Raw genomic sequence first — 17747 nt, forward strand, 5'->3', positions numbered from 1 at the left:
ACGTGGTGATAAGATATTGGAAAATGGGCTCGATAAGGAGTAGAACCATGCTCGAAAGATCTCGGCTGGGTGTTGTGATTTTATAAATAATTTATTGTGCTTAGTCGTATGCGGACGATCTGTTTTTGCCTGGGGATACCCAAATATTTTGTTGATGTTTTAATGCTGAAGCGTGGTTGTATTCACTGTCAGGTTTTGTGCTCCAGTAAAGTCGACTAGTCTTTCTCCATCGTTGGAGGTTTCTCGTGAAAGTTATTTTTCTCATTTTCTGGATTAAATTCCGTCTCGTCCACGTCAGGTGGTTGTGTGCCCAGAACAGCATTCACAGGTCTGGACCGACTCCATGTGAATGCCGCTCAAGGCCAGTCGAAATGATATGCTGTCGGGTCCAGAGGTTGCTTTATGAACCTCTGGACTTCGTCCGTCAGTTCGTATTGATGCATTCTGACGTGCATTGGCGAGGGCTCCTCTGCAAGCAAGCTGTGTGTGCAGTCTCACCTCCTTCATCCAGGTGGTGAACAGGGTAGCTGAGGATTTTGTAGGGGAGAGGGTTAGGCTCCTAGCAGTGAAGAAGCTCGGAGAGGTAACCGTTTACTTTCGAATACAAGTCATCAGTTCCATTCCCAGACGCCATTATCCAGCGATCGTCAGCGTAAGAGACAATCGAGACTTCCTCTGGTGGTTGAGGGAGCTTTAAAATATAATAGTTAAACAGTAATGGGAAAAGGACACCACCCTGTGGTACCCCCTGTTTTATTTTTCTAGGTTTGCTCGATCTGTCTCTGAACATTACTGACGAGTGTCGACCACTTAGATAATTCGCCGACCACCGTTTGAGCCTCTGTGGGAGAGACGGTGTCATTCGCCTTTGACAGGTCCAACGCTATCAAAATAGTTCTCTCACAGGGACGGTTACGATTTAGGCCACGTGTTATCTGCGTGTTTATGGCGTTAAGAGCTGTTTTTGTACTATCCACTTTACGTAAATCATGCTGATGCTTCGCTGGGGTCAGATGGTTCGTGAAATACGGGAGTAGCAAGGCCTCTAGTATCTTCGATACCGAGGAAAGGAGTGTTATCGGACGATAAGACTCTGTTTTGTTGGCTGGTTTCCCCGGTTTGAGCAGTGGGACCACCCTCTCTATCTCTCAGATGACTGGGATTATGAGAGTGGATATTGACAGATTGAGGACCTCCATTAGGTACGCTACTCCCGCAGGACCCAAATTTTTCAGCTTTAACATGCATATTCCGTCGGGTTCCATGGCTTTGGAGGCTTTCCCTTTCCCGATAGCTACCAAATCTTCACCGCTAGTGAAAGCCAGAGGGGACATAGGTTGTTGACAGTTTGTGCAGCCTTCTGGTCACTCGACGCTTGGCTTTGTCCGCCGGAAGATGCAGTATGAATTGCCGGCTAAAATAGCTCGCGCATGGCTCCGGGTCCGACGAAGCATGGTCGCCGAGAGAAATATCGACCCCGTCATCGTGCTTCGTCGGATTGGAGAGTGGCCTACCGACTTACCAAAGCTTACTCGCACCAGAGGCGCTTTTTCCGCTTATGTACGTTCACAAGCTGCCGAATCTCCGCGTTGAGATCCCTAATACGGGAATTTCCAGGGTCGGCCTGACGAAGGTTGTCACGCTCATCGGCTAGAACAGCCGCTTCAGCAGGGAAGTTTGGACGGGGGTCCGTAATACATCCTGCTGGTACGACGCGAGCTGCAGCAACAGTGACAACCCTGCGGAACTTACGTTCACCAAGGTGGAAGTCGGTTGGTTTGGGGAGCGCAGCGAAGTTGCTCTCAGTGAATTCCGCGAAGCCTTTCCAATCAGCTTTAGAAAAATTGACATAGTTCCGGTGTTCCACGGAAGCAAAGTCGGCAGGTTTATCAATCTATGACTATGAGCAGATGGTATGATATCAAAGTCAGCATAGGTCGCCATGATACGCTGTTTATCAGACCAGCGCTGACTATTGTTATATCTGGCGAGCTGCAGCAGCTGCCCATAATCCTGGTGGATGCGTCTTCGTTCATTATGCTGAATATCGAATCGTCTATCTGCTCAGCCAAATATGTTCCCCTACGATCGTTTGTCAGGCTTGAATGGCAAAGATCGTGGTGCGCATTAAAGTTACCAACTACCATACGGTTTGGCGGGCAGCTAGTGACAGGGGGTATGTAAACGTTAAATATTTCGAGCTCCACATTACCTGACCGGATAGCAATGCCCTGACATTCTAGGGTGGTATCCCTGCGGTCGATGTCTGCTTCGATAAGACGATACTGCACGGTGTGGTGCGTGATGAATGCTAAGCCACCGCGATCTCGGCGGTGCACGTTGTATCCGGCGCAATTCAACGATGTTAAGTTGCTGTGCAATTTCTTCTCTTGGACCGCGGCTATCAAAATACCATGCCTTCCCATATAGACCGTTATCTCCTCGATATTGCTCTGTAGTTCGTTGCAGTTGAATTGTAGGTGCTTCGTGTGTCTAGGGAGACTTATTTTGGGGCGTGCGTGATGTGTGTTGCCGGCCGGCCGTGGCTGTATGGGCTGCTGTAGCAGGTGCTGCTCTGTGGTGTTAGGTGGCGGCGTCTCGGTTGGAACTTGCGTCCAATCTATCGTGGTGCGCAGACCTGAACAAACATGCCCTAAACTGGCACCAGCCAAGGCAGCTGTTGCCCTTGACCGTTGTCATATTACCGAATATCCTGGTCTGACACACCGTGCAGTTGTGTCTGTGTGTGGTCGTCTCTGTTACACGTAGCAGGTGTAAGTTTCTGGCCCAGGGTTTGATTCGATGTCAACTCTTGACATAAGAGTATGTAGTAGATGTAGCCCTATGGACGAACAACGCTTGAGATATTTTGCCGACCTAAATGGAGTAAGATCGCCGAAACAGCTGTCCTCGGTCGGGTAAAACCCGAGTCATACCGGTATGTAGAACCGGCTGTCGTGGGAACGTTGATCTTATCTTCTTTTTCATCCATGACCCGTTGTTAGGGAACAAAGCTAGTGTTATTGAATTTCGCTGAGTAAAATCACCAGTGTGGACACGTTTCCACGACAGTCGGGTCTACGTAACCGAAACGACCCAGATTTATATTTGGCCAAGGACTGTCATTCCAGCAACACTACCCAAAAACTATTTGCGGAACTTGTATACTGCTACAACAACAACCAGTGTGAACACAAGGACTAAAAAATCCAAATTCTTTAAAACGAAACTAGGACGATTTCCTTTCACATTAGCTTGGCAATTCTGTACTCATTTGAAAGTTCTATTGTGAACGTAAGCATTTACAAAGAAGAAGTAGCATTTCAAAGGATTTGTCATTTACCTCTCGCAAAATTTAAAAATTCTAATTAAACGCTAAATATGAATTTGTTAAGTGCAAAATACAGTGTGCATGTAGAAATATGTCTTAAGCCTAATCAAAAGTAAGTAGGTTTCGCATGAAATAAAAAATCCACTGAATGAACTCGATATGTATTTATAGCCGTTTGGAAACGCTGGAAGAATTGCTTGACGCACCCATGCGTGAATATCTTTCTATGGTGAAAGTGCCGCTAGGTGAATCTGTAAAAGTAGAAGGTTCTACCTTTGAGAGCAATTCTGGCCTGAAGGAACTGCAATTTGTTGAATCAATTTTAATAGAATGTGAAGCCAAACGCATTGGCGAGGTAGCAGTTGCAAGCTGTTACATCTCTATAATTATATTAATTTTTGTTACTTCTGCAGTTTTTCAATGATGCGGATTTGAAGCATTTAATTCTACACTTCTACTGCCCACACAGACGTTTAATGGAGCTGGAAACATTCGATGTGGAATCGGGTGATGCGGGCGATGGCGATGCAGTACCTGCGTCCAGTCATTGGCTTTTGCCATCTAACAGTTTTCTGCATTTATGGGAGAATCTTATTTATGAAGATGGTTTGAAGGAGAAGGTGTGTAACTCTTTTTTAATTAAACCTGTAGTTTCCTCTGTTCCATTCATTCATTACAGCTCCTAAAATTTGCACTTTCCGCGCTGATATTCTCCCAGCACAGTGTAAATCCGCACATCATCTCATGTAATCGTCTGCTGCTATTACATGGTCCTCCGGGCACTGGTAAGACCAGCTTATGCAAAGCTCTAGCACAAAAATTAGCTATTCGTGTGCGTCGTACTTTTCGCCATACACATCTCATCGAAATCAATAGCCACAGTCTATTTTCAAAATGGTTTTCAGAGAGCGGGAAATTAGTTATGCGTCTTTTTGCAAAAATACGCGAAATTGTTATCGATCCTAACAATCTAGTGTGTGTATTAATTGATGAAGTTGAATCGCTCGCCTATGCGCGTGATTGCATGTCTGGCCAAGAACCAAAGGATGCAATGCGCGTGGTGAATGCATTGTTGACACAACTCGATGCCATTAAAGAGCATCCAAATGTTTTAATATTGGCAACGTCCAATTTAGCTGAAACCATTGATTTGGCATTCTTAGATCGTGCCGACATCAAACAGTACATTGGATTACCAAGTGCTGCGGCTGTAAAACGCATTTACGTAACTATGTTAACGGAAATGATGCGCATTGGAATAATAAATGAACAATCATTAACTGAGGACGAACGACATGAAGGATTGTTATCAGCATTAGCCGAGCGTAGCAATGGTTTGAGCGGGCGCACTTTGCGTAAACTACCATTTTTGGCACATGCAGTGCATACAGCCAGTTCAGATTATGATCTGGATGGAAAAATTCGATTGAGCGACTTTTTAGATGCAATGCTGGCAGCACTTGAACAACATCATTGCGATCAAAAGCTGATGAAGAACTAAAAAAACATTGATACAATTTTTTTACACATTTGTTTTTCATTTTTATAATTTTAGAACTAAATTATGGCACTGCTTATAGTCATACAGTTATTCCAATTTTTGCTTTAAAATACCATTTTTTTACATCATTATGTGGTGGTTGCTATAAAATAAAAACTACTCAATCTATTTATGTGCGAGATTTTCTAAAAAGTTATACATTCATTAAGTAACTGGTAGATACTATAGTACTAAAACCACAAATTTTTAGTGCGTTTTGATAAGTTGTGCTCCTTTCAAAATAAGTCTCAGACCAAACACCTTCAGTCCAGTTCATATAAAAAAAGGAAACGCATGCATTTTTTCATCAAATTTAATAACTTAAATTTAGTACTTTATAGTCTCCTCAAGGTAGTATTTGTTATATTTTCGCCAGCCGAAACGTTTCTTTGGATTCTTTTTACTCCATGCCGGCGCCAAATTAGGCATTAAACCCGCCTTCTGAGCCATAGTGACCAATGTGCCAATACGCTTCTGCTGCCTGTGACATAATCCTGTAATACGTCGCGGTAGCATACAGCCATCGGAGCGCACATATTGGGACAATATAAGCACATCTGTATGTTTGATATCCAAGCCAAGTGTGCACTCCGGACAGAAGCCTGTGCCACAAGCTTCTTTTACCATACGTTCAGCACGTGGTGAGGGTAATGTGACAGCCTGTAGAACAAGTGCATTTTTCTCTATTTTCTCCTGAACTACAATTTAATGTAATTAAATGTTAATAGTAAAGCAGGAAATGAAAAAGTTATGAAACAAGAACCCTAAAGTAGTAAGTTGCGTACTCGTTACTTACTTTCTTTTATCAAAAGCGGAGCGGTGGTTGTTATGCTGCGATTTGTTTGAGCTACTTTGCGGCAAATGGTTTGGCCTACGAAGCGTAGTAAATTAGACATTTTTATACAAAAATTTTATTAATTTACTTTATTTACAAAAACATCAGAGAACGTTATCTGCCAAAATATGTTCACAATGGTGAATTCAATAAGCGCTCTAAACAAAGCTACAAGAGTTTTAAAAATTTCCTAAAAGGTTCGTTTCCACATCGGCCAGATTGTGCAATTTCAACAATCAATTTCGGGGCAGCGTGGAAACGCCAATTTAGCCAATTTTTAAAACTCCTGATGTAGATAAAGAACGTAGATAGATAGATTATCTACGTTCTTTGGTAACACTGCACACCGTGTATGCCACCTATAACCGGCAGTCTTCACGTGCTGAAAATCTCTCTTGCGTGACGATGCATGCGAGATCACGCACGTGTAGACCGCAAAATGTACAAAGCATACTTTCGCTCGGTATGCGAGATCTCGCATGCTTTCAACTATCATTTTTGCTGTTTGACAGGTATTTTCTTATATCACAGAATTCATCAGAGTAGGACCTCGATTATTTTGGTGGAAAATATAAAGTCGGCCTGGAAAGCTCGAACCTTCTCTTCTGGCGTAATTTTACATATGGAAAAGTATGCTGTGAAATGCCCAGTCAGCAAAACTCTATCTCGCTTGCGAGACAAAACGGTAGGGCACGCTCCCGCAACTCACCCTCGTTACAAATATAACGTGTTGTTTCCTTCTTATTATCTACGTTCTTCGGTCAAATTAAGAATCATATCGCAGTTTCAGCTGAAAATGAGAAGTTTCGAAATTGCGCAATTTTGGTGGTGTGAAAACGCCCTTCGTACACCTTCATTGCAAAGAAGTTTTTCTTTCGTACGGCAGCACGCAGGTGATTAAACACACCTTGAACCGGTTTGTGGATTGTCAGCAAAATCGTGTTGTCTCACTTGCACATATGCTATCTTGCGCCTTTCGGAACGAAATTTAATTATCTCTTCTCGTTCGCAGTCGAACAGCTAAAATCGTAAAAATTTTTTCGTGAATTTTCACTTCCCATTCTGCATTAAAGTAAAGTAGTGGTGTGTGTTGATAATCCAGGCAAAGTTTTACTAAATTTTCTCGGCCGAGCTAAATTTTTTTTTGTTTTAATCGTAAGTAAAATACAAGCTTTTTCATATAGTATTTATACCTAAAAGAATTAAAAAACAAATATTTGGTGTAAAGGACCGAAATGAAGATAAGGTGCTGAATCATCCAAGATGGTGGATTGCTGTGTCGAGCATAATGATGTTTAGGTGTTGTCATACCCTATTTATTTAAATATTTTCGATTTATCCAAAGTAAATTTTGTTAGAAATTGTTTTGAGGAGATTTGTAGTCTCGGGGTAATTTATTAAATAAGGTCGCCGTGGTCAAGTAATTGTTAGTGGTGGGGTACAGACAAGTTGGCGCGGTGGGGAGACCACGTTCCGCTGCCCACACAAAGTTGTACACGTAAATGCAACGCTGCGCTAGAAATTTCGCAAATGAAAATGGCGGTGTACAGCACGAGCGAAATCGGTTCACTTTCGAAAATGGTGATTAGGGCTGCCATTGATTACGATAGGCAAATTTAGAATCGAGGGTAATGTTGGTGTTTCATATAGTTATATTTGTATACATTTATGTGGTATTTACGTTAATTTACCTTATTTGGATCTGTATTGAAAATATAGCTAGCAAAAAAAATAATAAAATGTTTTCTATCGGTCTAGTAGAAAGGGGAACGACAACTTTGCCATCGGTGACGCTGACTTTGCGTTATCATTAGTGATGTGCTGAATTGTCGGTACCCAATACTTAAAAAAGATTTCGGTACTCAATACTTTCTTTTCGATACCCGATACCGATTCTTTACGTTAAACCTTCGCCATTATATGCATTTTAAGTTTAGAACACACTTTCATTACTAATTTATGTGATATCGGCTAAAACACTTGAACTTATCGCAACAGAGATATTATTTTATCAGTTTTAACCTTAGTCGATGCAAGGTTTAAGAAAAATGGTTTAACGGATAATGAAGCCTTTCAGGGGAGAGATTATGTAACCAGTTAGCGACAAGTTTCGATATCGCACTTGTTGACGTAAAAATATTTCATATGATACTGTGGGAACACAACATGAATTCGCCTTGCGTGGCAACACTTTTGTTGAATTGACTTTTCCTCTATTCCTTTTTAACTCTTGTTTTTTTTCACTTTTGCTGTTGCAAGTTAAAAACTGTAAAATTTTCCCAGTGAGGTTTTTAGATCATTCTCGAAGTCATTCATTCAACGTGCACATTCTAATAAAAGTTCTTGTCATTAGTTTTAAGTTTTTGGAAGATGATTAAATAAACGTTTTAGTTTATTAATTAATCATATGTGGTAATTTAATTCTCCACAATACGTCAACAAAAGCGATACCGATTCGAAAATTGTCGATAACTGGTTACAGAATCTGCTACCAGGCCTACAAAATTTATATCTTACGATTCAGCTAGAACAAAAATGCTTCAAACAAGTTATAGAGTTTCACTGCATTATGGCCTCGAACCGACATATATACATCTTTCATTTGAATCAGTATTAAAAGCTCTATTGGCTCCTGCTTGCGGGTTTTGATAGGCGAGTTTTTCCTGAACCTTTATTTGCGTATATTTGCCCTATGTGCGCTTTTATTCGAAACCTAAAATTCGAGAATATTGGATACTTTTTAAATCGGTACCGAGTATCGATCAATACTTAAAGTATTGACTCAGCACATCACTAGTTTTCACCATCTTTTGTGTTTCGTTCACTAGAGCTGGGACACTATCGATAGTATCGCCACTCGATAGTTGAAAACATCGATAGTACTTTCGTCGTGAACCACATTATGTAACCAGAGTTCAATTGAAAACCTCAATTCTTTGAAAATTTATAACTTACACATATTTTTTTTATTTGAATGAATCTAAAGGAACTTTATAATAATAGAATAAACTTATTAATTTATCAGTACATCTTAACTAGATATGTATACTTATGTACATACATACATTTCCATGCAATAGGGAGGGGGCAAAATCTGAATTTTATAAATGTTTCAAGATGTATAATTCAAATTTCTATAAAAAAATTATGTATAGAGTTTTATAGCATAATAAAATTTTAATACATATAATGATTCTTAGTATTTTTTTTGGTGACGGTGTTGTGAATTTCCTTCCATATAAGAATAATGTATTTACCTATATAAATAGTGAATTGTTCTGTAATGTATGAATATTTAAAATTTTACTTTTGCTTGAAATTGCCTCGAGCCATGAAGTTGTGTAGAGATTTGAAGAGAATATAGTGAAGATATGCTAAACACCGACATCGATGTTTTCAAAAACTATCAGTATAGGCAACAGTTTCCAACTATCGATAGTATCCCAGCTCTATCGTTCACTTCCTCTGTATCGTTCGGTAATAGAAGTGTGATCATAGTTTGAAGGCGCACGTTCTGCCTTATTTTAACCTTTATTTTTTTATCTAAGTTTAATTTTGTATTTTTTGCAATTATATTAAAAAAAAGTAACTGTGATATAGCCAAAAAACTGAACTGAAGAGAATTTGAAAGGAGGAAAGAAAAAGAAAGTCCATTTCTATAGTGAGTGCATGCGTGTCAACTTTTTTTTTTTTTTGAGCAATTATAAAGACGGACATAAAGCGGAATTGACAAGAAAAAGAGGAAAGAACAATAAGTAGAAGCCTATTGCAGTTGATTAGTGACGAACTCGCCAGCTTGAAATTTCACAAATTTCTAAAGCGAACAAAGAGAATAAACTTACTGTCTGTTGTGGGAGGTCAAGCAATAAACGGAAACTCCTTGTGAAGACTAGTATTTTAATTTTCCACATTTGAAACTTGTAAGTACCTAAAATATGTAATTGTGACGGATATTTTGGGAAAGTTTGAGGTTCAGTTGCCAGGATATATGGTACATTTTTGGTATTATTCAAACTAATTACTGAATTTAGTTAGATACTTATGTATGTATAGTTAATTTTTTATATATGTATATACATATAGGTATCAAAGTATTAACGACTGATTGGCGTGGCTGCGACTGCAACATGTGTGTTGAGCATTGACCTCGATTAAGGTAGAAATTTTACTTCGTTTTTAAATTTACACAGTGAGGTTTTTTATTGTCGCTGTGTGCTGGATGATTAATACTTTGGGAACGCCAAATGGTGTCAGCACAATTAGCACGAATAAAAAGTAAGAGAGATTTTCAAGAAGTGAGGTTAGAATGCAATTGTAATTAACCGCCCAACTTTTTTTTTTTTTTTGTATATTTGATGTAGAAACGACATAAAGCTTGTTAATGTGGCTAATTAACAATTGTCAACTGTGTGGGTATTTTTATTTTTTTATTATGAATCTATACTTGCACCTTGACACTTGATATGCAGTTCTCACATTCTTCAGCTACGCCATGTGGGAGCGGAAGGTAGAGAAGAAAGTGTAGTGGCGTGTTTTTGCGCCACATGATTTACTATACCAGTAGGCATGGATTATGGCAGCTGTTATTAAATTTAGCTATTTATAGGATTTCAATATATTTACGTGGTCTTTTTGTATTTTGAACCTAAAAAAAACTGCTAAGAGTTACATACCTATAGCTACACTAGTAGCTACATATATAACTATATAGTTAGTAACTGCTAAAGTGAGACGAAGCCTTTTTTTGTAAGTTATCTTATTTTTTAAGGTTTTTACTACTTGGGTTTTTCTATGTTTCTTGCAGCAATTTATTGTATGAGTCAAAAAATTGAAAGACCAGTACTATCAGGTCAGCGCATAAAGACCAGAAAAAGAGATGAAAGAGAGAAATATGACCCAACGGGATTCCGTGATGCGGTCATTGCTGGTCTCGAAAAAACTGAAGGTGACTTGGAACAAATCTCTAAATATTTAGACAGCGCTGGTAACAAACTTGATTATCGTCGCTACGGCGAAGTACTATTTGATATATTAATTGCTGGTGGTCTCTTAGGTGTGTACAGCGAAAAAATGTTTTAATTAAATTGAATAAAAATGAAACTGCAATACCAACGTATAAAAAAATTTTGCTTACAGTTCCGGGAGGATCAATCTCTCAGGATGGCGAGAAACCCCGCACAAGTTATTGCATATTCGAAGCAAATGAAGACATTGAGACGATGCGCAGCCATGAGCAGGTAATGGATATGAAATTAATTATAAAAATTTGTTGTTTGCATACAATTAGAGCCGTCCGCTGACTGGCAATCTTGTTGCACCTCGTTGCGGCAGATGGTGTCGAATGTATGCAATAGTAAACGTAACATCTTTACTTGTCTTTGATTTGTTTCAACATAGTGCAAATCAAAGATTTCTTATGTTGCGACAAGAAAATTAAACACGACATAGAGTCACTAGCTCTTAAGTTATTAAAATGGTTAACCAAAACGCATACAATTAGAGCCGTCCGCTGACTGGCAATCTTGTTGCACCTCGTTGCGGCAGATGGTGTCGAATGTATGCAATAGTAAACGTAACATCTTTACTTGTCTTTGATTTGTTTCAACATAGTGCAAATCAAAGATTTCTTATGTTGCGACAAGAAAATTAAACACGACATAGAGTCACTAGCTCTTAAGTTATTAAAATGGTTAACCAAAACGCATACAATTAGAGCCGTCCGCTGACTGGCAATCTTGTTGCACCTCGTTGCGGCAGATGGTGTCGAATGTATGCAATAGTAAACGTAACATCTTTACTTGTCTTTGATTTGTTTCAACATAGTGCAAATCAAAGATTTCTTATGTTGCGACAAGAGAAACATGATTTTTTAATGATAGTTACCTACCGAATTTGAGTTAAGTCTCACTGTGAAAAAGATAATAAGTGTGTATGTGTTTAACTGATGATTTTTTTTTTTTAACTTTGCAGGTATTCGTCAAGCTCATGCGTCGATATAAGTACTTGGAGAAGATGTTCGAAGAGGAAATGAAAAAGGTGTTGGTATTCATTAAAGGTTTTACTCCGAGTGAACGCACCAAACTTGCGCGTATGACAGCGCTCTGGTTAGGTAAGTAGCAGTAAATGCTGGTGTTTGTTTTATTTTAATTGTACATATTCCAATTATCCAAATTTGGTTTAGCAGTTTTGTACAGCATGTACCTTATGCGAAGACTATTAAATAGTTGGAATATTAATTTATTTTGGCGTACTGACTTTTGAATTATTTACTAGAGGCAAAAGACACAAACCCAATAACATTTAAATAGAAAGCACCAAATTTTTTTTTATATTTATTACTGATATTTGATTATGTGATGTCTGATTATTGTTGCAGTTAATGGTTCTGTGCCCCCGAATGTTCTGTTGGTATTGAACAACGAGCATTTAATTAAGGATGGCATTGCTATCGACTTCCTTATCGAGGTATTTGTCGCTTTCAAACAAGAGAAGGGCATTTCATATCTGGTACAAGCTCTCAAAAAGGGTGGACTTGAAAGCAAGTAAGTGAAATGGTATTATTCATATTGATTATTGCAAAAAAAAAGCATCATTTACATATGTACACATACATATATGTTTACAACTAGATATAAGTACGCGCTGCAATGGTACAATCTACTTTTATTACATATGTAAATTGATATACATAGATGTATTTATAGCACTAATTTGTTTATTTTTTTTAGAAGAAATTTAAAGGCTTAATCGCACACTTTTTAACAATGAATCTAATGAAACGCTACATATTTTCATTGTGAAAGTGTGCAAGAGCAAAATAAAGCGATTGGGTGTCCAAACTTCTTTAATGTATAGAAAAATTGGCCAATAATCGCTTTGACATGGCGCTTACATCATTAAGCATTGAAATATCGGTGCGTTCAGAAATGCATCGAGCCAAAGCATCAGTCTCTTTTTACTTCTAAATTATAACGGATGCAAATGCCTTATTTACGCAACTAAGTTCCAATTAGCCATTTAATCGTGGTTGCGCATATTGGATATTTCCATCAATTACAGTTTAGAAATAAATACGTCTGATCGTTTGCCTTGATGCATTTAATTACACACACTATGTATCTTTCTATTCATGAAATAGTTTTATAGGTCTTGATTTTTTCTTTGTTACCACTTTGCACACTTTGCGAATGGATTTGATTCGATTTAAAAGTCGATGTATCAATTTCATTGTACAAGTGTGCAAGAGTAAATTGAAACGATTGGCTGTCCAGACTTCTCTTTGTCGTAGAAAAACTGGCCAATTATCGTTTTAACACGTACATATGTATGCACATAAGTGTGTATGTATATTGAAATGTAGCTGATTATTAGATTATTCAAAGCTGAAATTATGATGAACTCGGCACACTGCACAATGGATCTCATGAAATATCACATATTTTCATTGTTAATGTGTGCTACAGAAAAATAAAGCGATTGGGTGTCCAAACTTCTTCATGCAGTAGAAAAATTGGCCAATAATCGCTTTGACAGTGCAAAAAAAAATAATAATTCTTATGCATATGAATTTCCTTTGGTGAACTTTTCCGCACACTTTTTGAGAATGACTTTGACTTGAAGCAACACTTTAATTTGTCAATTTCTGGTGCAAGCGTGCAAAAGCAAGATGAAAGTGATCGGGTGTCCAAACTTCTGCAATTATCATAGAAACATTGGCCAATAATCACTCTTACATTAAAATTCACCATTCAAAATAACATATGGCACCTATTGATGCGGAGGGTTTCAGGTTGAAATTGATATCCATACCTGTTAATTTCATTAATTAACTCTCCAAGAGAAAACATGAGGTTTTATTACACTCGCGAATATGTACAATGCATATTCGGGTTTAAATTTAATTTCAAACATTTTTTTTTCTGAAGTCGATGAAAATATGCCTTTCCGCACACTTTTTGAGAATGATTTTGACTTGAAGCAAAGCTTTAATTTGTCAATTTCTGGTGCAAGCGTGCAAAAGCAACATGAAAGTGATTGGGTGTCCAAACTTCTGCAGTTATCATAGAAACATTGGCCAATAATCACTTTTACACGCAAATACATTACTCGAAAGTGTCATTTGTTTGGAGGGTTTCAGGTTGAAATTAATAACTTCACCAGTTAATTTCATTAATTAACTCCCCAAGAGAAAAAATGAGGTTTTATTACACTCGCGAATATGTCCAGCGCATATTCGGGTTTCAATGGAATTTCAAACAACGTTTACATCGTAATATGTATCTCTATAATATCAGTTATTTTTCTTATGAATATTAAAAATAGAATGTTTTTTTTTTCATTCATATTTTTCAGATTAATGGACTTTTTCCCACCAAACAAACGTACTGAAGAATATTTAAAACAAGTTTTTCTTGAAAAGGATCTTACCGAAATCATAAAATTACACAAAGCACAGGCCAGTCAAGAGGCCAAGCGTGAACTCCAACAAACGCTTATCGATGATATCAATGACGAAAAAGCACATTCAGAGATCACGGCAGACATTAAAGAATTCGCACAGCGAAATAACATTCCCGATCACGAGATTATAATCATTGTAAGTAAGCGAAATTTAGTTAGTAAACAAAAACTAACCTAACACATCATACGAAAATTTACAGATTTGGTCGACTATAATGTCGCTCGGTGAATGGAACAAGAAGGAAGAGTTGGTCACCGATCAGGCGGTACGACATCTCAAAGGCTATTGTCCATTGCTGCAGGCTTTTGCCTCAACAGATCGCTCTGAGTTGGCCCTGATATTGAAGGTACAAGAGTTCTGTTATGAAAACATGAACTTCATGAAGGCCTTCCAAAAGATCATATTGCTATTCTACAAAAGTAAGTACAGCTGTTTTGTAAAAATCGTTGTTTAACATGTTTATATTTTGTATAGCTGAAGTATTATCAGAAGAGAGCATACTCAGATGGTACAAAGATGCCCACTCCAGTAAGGGTAAAATGCATTTCCTGGAACAGATGCGAAAATTTGTCGAATGGCTGCAATCTGCTGAAGAAGGTTAGTTAGTAATCTGAAACTTATATTGTATTACTTTGTTGCATTATATTTTGAAATGGCATTGCCGAAAATGAGCGTGTGTTAGTTGAAAATCAACACATTCATTGTAAACAAAAAATGCCAAAGCAAATTTTAAAGCTTTTGCTTGCCTAAAAATCGGAGTTTGCGTTGCAACATATAGATTTATTAGGCCAATAAAGACTTTTACAAAAAAAAAATTTTATACTAACTTAGTTTTGAAAAAATTCGCATAATTCACAGAGGAATATTTCATTTTACTTTACAGAATCTGAATCCGAAGATGAACAAAAGCCACAAAGCAATGGTGAATAACATAATGACTCGACGGGCATTATAGATTGGATAGGGTCTTAAAAAGCAGGCATGCAAACAAATAAACTGAATAGAACAGCGTTACATCGTGTTTCTCTTAGAGTAAAGTTCTAGTTAAAACATGAAGATTAAAAGTAACCAACCACCTCCACCTCTTCCTGCTCCTACAAACAACGACATTAGGGCGACGACATCATAAGCTGGCAGATAACCATATAAATTCATTATAATCTACACATGTAACATCAAGTATACATATACTATACATACATATATACACAGCATATAAAATGAATCATTTCTCACATCATAGGAAAATGTTTACAAATATGTTCTGAACATACAACAAATGGAAAAAAGCAATTAAAATATACTATATTATACATTAAAATACATGTCTATGAAAAAAGTTATAAGTGAAAAGAAATCAACAACTACTAATACTATCAGTATGTAGTGTGGCCAATCCACACAAAAATCTTAAATATACAGGCATATGTACGTAATGACACCAAGTTTTAGCTAAAAAGCGAAACATCTAAAAACTGACCCCAAAATAATATATCACGTTTTAGGGCGAAACAACAGGTAGATAAGCGTAATTTATGTTACAAATACATGACCCATGTGTTGAGTCAGATGAACAAACAAAAGAAAAAAGTAAGTGCATGAAATCTTTTGGCCATACAACAACAAAAAAATTCGAATTTTACGTGCGCCGCTTTCATTTTTTATAATCTATGCATAATTGATTTTAATTGCCAAATGACAAGTTGAGGCGTGTTACTGGCCCGACGAAAATTAACATTACAAGTACTATATACATATATAATATTGGGAGACGCGCATGCATTGATCCCGGGAAGCCAACAAAACAACCAACCTAGTAATAGCAATGGCCATCTTTTGCCGGATGAGGTAGGGCAACAAATATTAAACAAAAACGATACGAGAAGTAGGGAAGATAAAAGTTGTAAAATATACTACGTATTAAAAAATGAAAATTGCTATTTATGTGTAAAAGATTAATCGAATAAAAAAATTTTAAAAAGTCTTTGAAGGTTAGCAACATGACGATGGAATTAAATACAATTTAATTAATGTACTATTAAGAGCAAGTATGTGTTTATCATAAACATAAATTAACAAACAATATATACATATTACAAAAAGGTAATAAAATGTAAACAACGGGATACAAGGAGGTAATTGCGCTTCTTTTTATTATATGTATGTAGAAAAAAACTTGTTTAGTGGTGCGACCAACGGCATCACTAATTCAATATAATGGGTCGATTATGGATCGCAACGTAACCGCAGTTGGGTTGCCGATAGGCAACGCCACTGAAATGAAAATGTATATTATCAGGCAGGTTGTGCAATTCACTTTGGAGTGAATTTCAATCAAACTCGCTTTGAATTAAAATTGGCAGGGGCTGAAATTCACTCGGAAGTGAATTACAGAGCCTGCCCGTATGAATAGCAACTATAGTTAAGTTCTATAAAGTTGAAGGAAATAAAATTTTGAAAAACCAGCAACTAAGACTTGAATGTAAATAAGCTGAAGAAACAGTTGAAAAAAGAAATACTCCATCAAAATTTCTGCGGCCACTAAAAAAAATGCAGTTGCCAATATAGCAATTCAGCTGCCAGTTGCCATCTGTAATACCATTTCAGCCATTGGCTACCCAACTGAAGTTCGGTTGCAATCCGTAATCGACCCATAAACCTTCAGCAATCAACAAGTGAAAGTATCATGCTTGGAATAATTCTGGCCTTGAGTGGTTTAACCGGCCGTCTTCACATGCTTGAAAATCTCGCTTGCGTTCTGCTTTTTTCTCGCAAGCGAGATAGAGTTTTGTTGCCTGGGCATTTGACAGCATACTTTTTCATTTGTAAAATGTCGCCAAACAAGAAGGTTCAAGCCTGGTAGGCTCTTAAAAGTTTGAGAAAATTAGAAAATCTGCATAAAGAGATTTATACTATTTTCAAATGAAAAATGGCTGCCTCTTAATTTGTAATTGCCTCCAAAATAAACGATGTTGCTACTCTGAAGAATTCTGCGAAATGAGAACATAGCTGTCAAACAACAAAAATGACAGTTGAAAGCAAGCGAGAGCTCGCATACCGCTCCGTATGCGAGAAAAAGCATGCTTCGTACTTTTTGCGGGCTGCACGTGCGGTTTCTCGCATGCGTCGTCACGCAAGCGAGATTTTCCATCACGTGAAGACGTCTGGTCAATTTCATCGGCGGTTGGGTAAGGCGGCCTTTACACGGGTCGATTTCAGTCGATTGTAACCTCGTCTGAAGAATCGACCAGTCGAAACACGTACATTTTACGGTTGAATTGCGATTTAACATCTGATTATGCATAACTTTGCACAACCACTGCAATTAAAATGTCACTTAAGAAAATGACAGCAAAATCTAAACTAAACAGATCGCTAAGTTTTTACAAGTTTTGCTAATTTCTGGTTAATGGAATGTATACAAAATGATTGTTTGAAACTTATGCGAAATATGAATAATCAGACCCTTACACTGTCCGATTTTGTTTGAACGATAATAGTTTGTGTTCTTAAATCATTATAAAGGTCCTTGTAAGTAGGTCGATAGAGTAAACTGCGTTGGATTTCAAAATGAAGATTT

The 17747-nt window shown here is 37.6% G+C and overlaps 3 protein-coding genes across 6 annotated transcripts; 2 read left to right on the plus strand and 1 right to left on the minus strand.

Annotated features, from left to right (window-relative positions):
• The first annotated feature begins 3294 nt into the window (after positions 1-3294).
• pch2 (pachytene checkpoint 2 protein) lies at positions 3295-5186 on the plus strand. The gene is made up of 4 exons (XM_017624637.1): positions 3295-3443; positions 3503-3686; positions 3745-3951; positions 4011-5186. Exons 1-4 carry the CDS (start codon positions 3382-3384, stop codon positions 4830-4832), a joined length of 1275 nt encoding a protein of 424 aa, XP_017480126.1. The 5' UTR covers positions 3295-3381; the 3' UTR covers positions 4833-5186.
• Positions 5187-5191: 5 nt separating this feature from the next.
• Positions 5192-5997, minus strand: mRpS18A (mitochondrial ribosomal protein S18A). The gene is made up of 2 exons (XM_017624647.1): positions 5668-5997; positions 5192-5569 (listed from the first exon to the last, which is right to left on the minus strand). Exons 1-2 carry the CDS (start codon positions 5765-5767, stop codon positions 5199-5201), a joined length of 471 nt encoding a protein of 156 aa, XP_017480136.1. The 5' UTR covers positions 5768-5997; the 3' UTR covers positions 5192-5198.
• Positions 5998-6662: 665 nt separating this feature from the next.
• kra (basic leucine zipper and W2 domain-containing protein kra) lies at positions 6663-16306 on the plus strand. Of its 4 annotated transcripts, none has more exons than XM_017624683.1 (9): positions 6663-6861; positions 10511-10759; positions 10843-10943; positions 11677-11815; positions 12083-12248; positions 14059-14302; positions 14367-14586; positions 14642-14764; positions 15051-16306. In XM_017624683.1, the coding sequence occupies exons 2-9, from the start codon at positions 10522-10524 to the stop codon at positions 15095-15097; spliced, it is 1278 nt and encodes a 425-aa protein (XP_017480172.1). In that variant the 5' UTR covers positions 6663-6861; positions 10511-10521; the 3' UTR covers positions 15098-16306. The 4 variants fall into 4 exon arrangements, 3 of the variants coding, with proteins under 3 accessions (XP_017480172.1, XP_017480191.1, XP_017480182.1); XM_017624702.1 differs by lacking the exon at positions 6663-6861 and adding an exon at positions 9349-9367; XM_017624693.1 differs by lacking the exon at positions 6663-6861 and adding an exon at positions 9438-9626.
• The last annotated feature ends 1441 nt before the right edge of the window (positions 16307-17747 follow it).

The sequence above is a fragment of the Rhagoletis zephyria genome, unplaced genomic scaffold, assembly GCF_001687245.7.
Source record: "Rhagoletis zephyria isolate East Lansing unplaced genomic scaffold, Rhagoletis_zephyria_1.1 Rzeph_scaffold_00059, whole genome shotgun sequence".
In the NCBI taxonomy this organism is placed as follows: Eukaryota; Metazoa; Arthropoda; class Insecta; order Diptera; family Tephritidae; genus Rhagoletis; species Rhagoletis zephyria.

Coding starts and splice junctions, on each gene's coding strand:
- pch2 (XM_017624637.1), top strand. CDS start 3,382: ATGAATTTGTTAAGTGCAAAATACAGTGTGCATGTAGAAATATGTCTT. Junction 3,444..3,502: donor TGTCTTAAGCCTAATCAAAA/GTAAGTAGGTTT, acceptor ATGTATTTATAG/CCGTTTGGAAACGCTGGAAG. Junction 3,952..4,010: donor AAGATGGTTTGAAGGAGAAG/GTGTGTAACTCT, acceptor CATTCATTACAG/CTCCTAAAATTTGCACTTTC.
- mRpS18A (XM_017624647.1), bottom strand. CDS start 5,767: ATGTCTAATTTACTACGCTTCGTAGGCCAAACCATTTGCCGCAAAGTA. Junction 5,570..5,667: donor TCCGCTTTTGATAAAAGAAA/GTAAGTAACGAG, acceptor ATTAAATTGTAG/TTCAGGAGAAAATAGAGAAA.
- kra (XM_017624683.1), top strand. CDS start 10,522: ATGAGTCAAAAAATTGAAAGACCAGTACTATCAGGTCAGCGCATAAAG. Junction 11,816..12,082: donor TATGACAGCGCTCTGGTTAG/GTAAGTAGCAGT, acceptor TTATTGTTGCAG/TTAATGGTTCTGTGCCCCCG. Junction 12,249..14,058: donor AAGGGTGGACTTGAAAGCAA/GTAAGTGAAATG, acceptor CATATTTTTCAG/ATTAATGGACTTTTTCCCAC.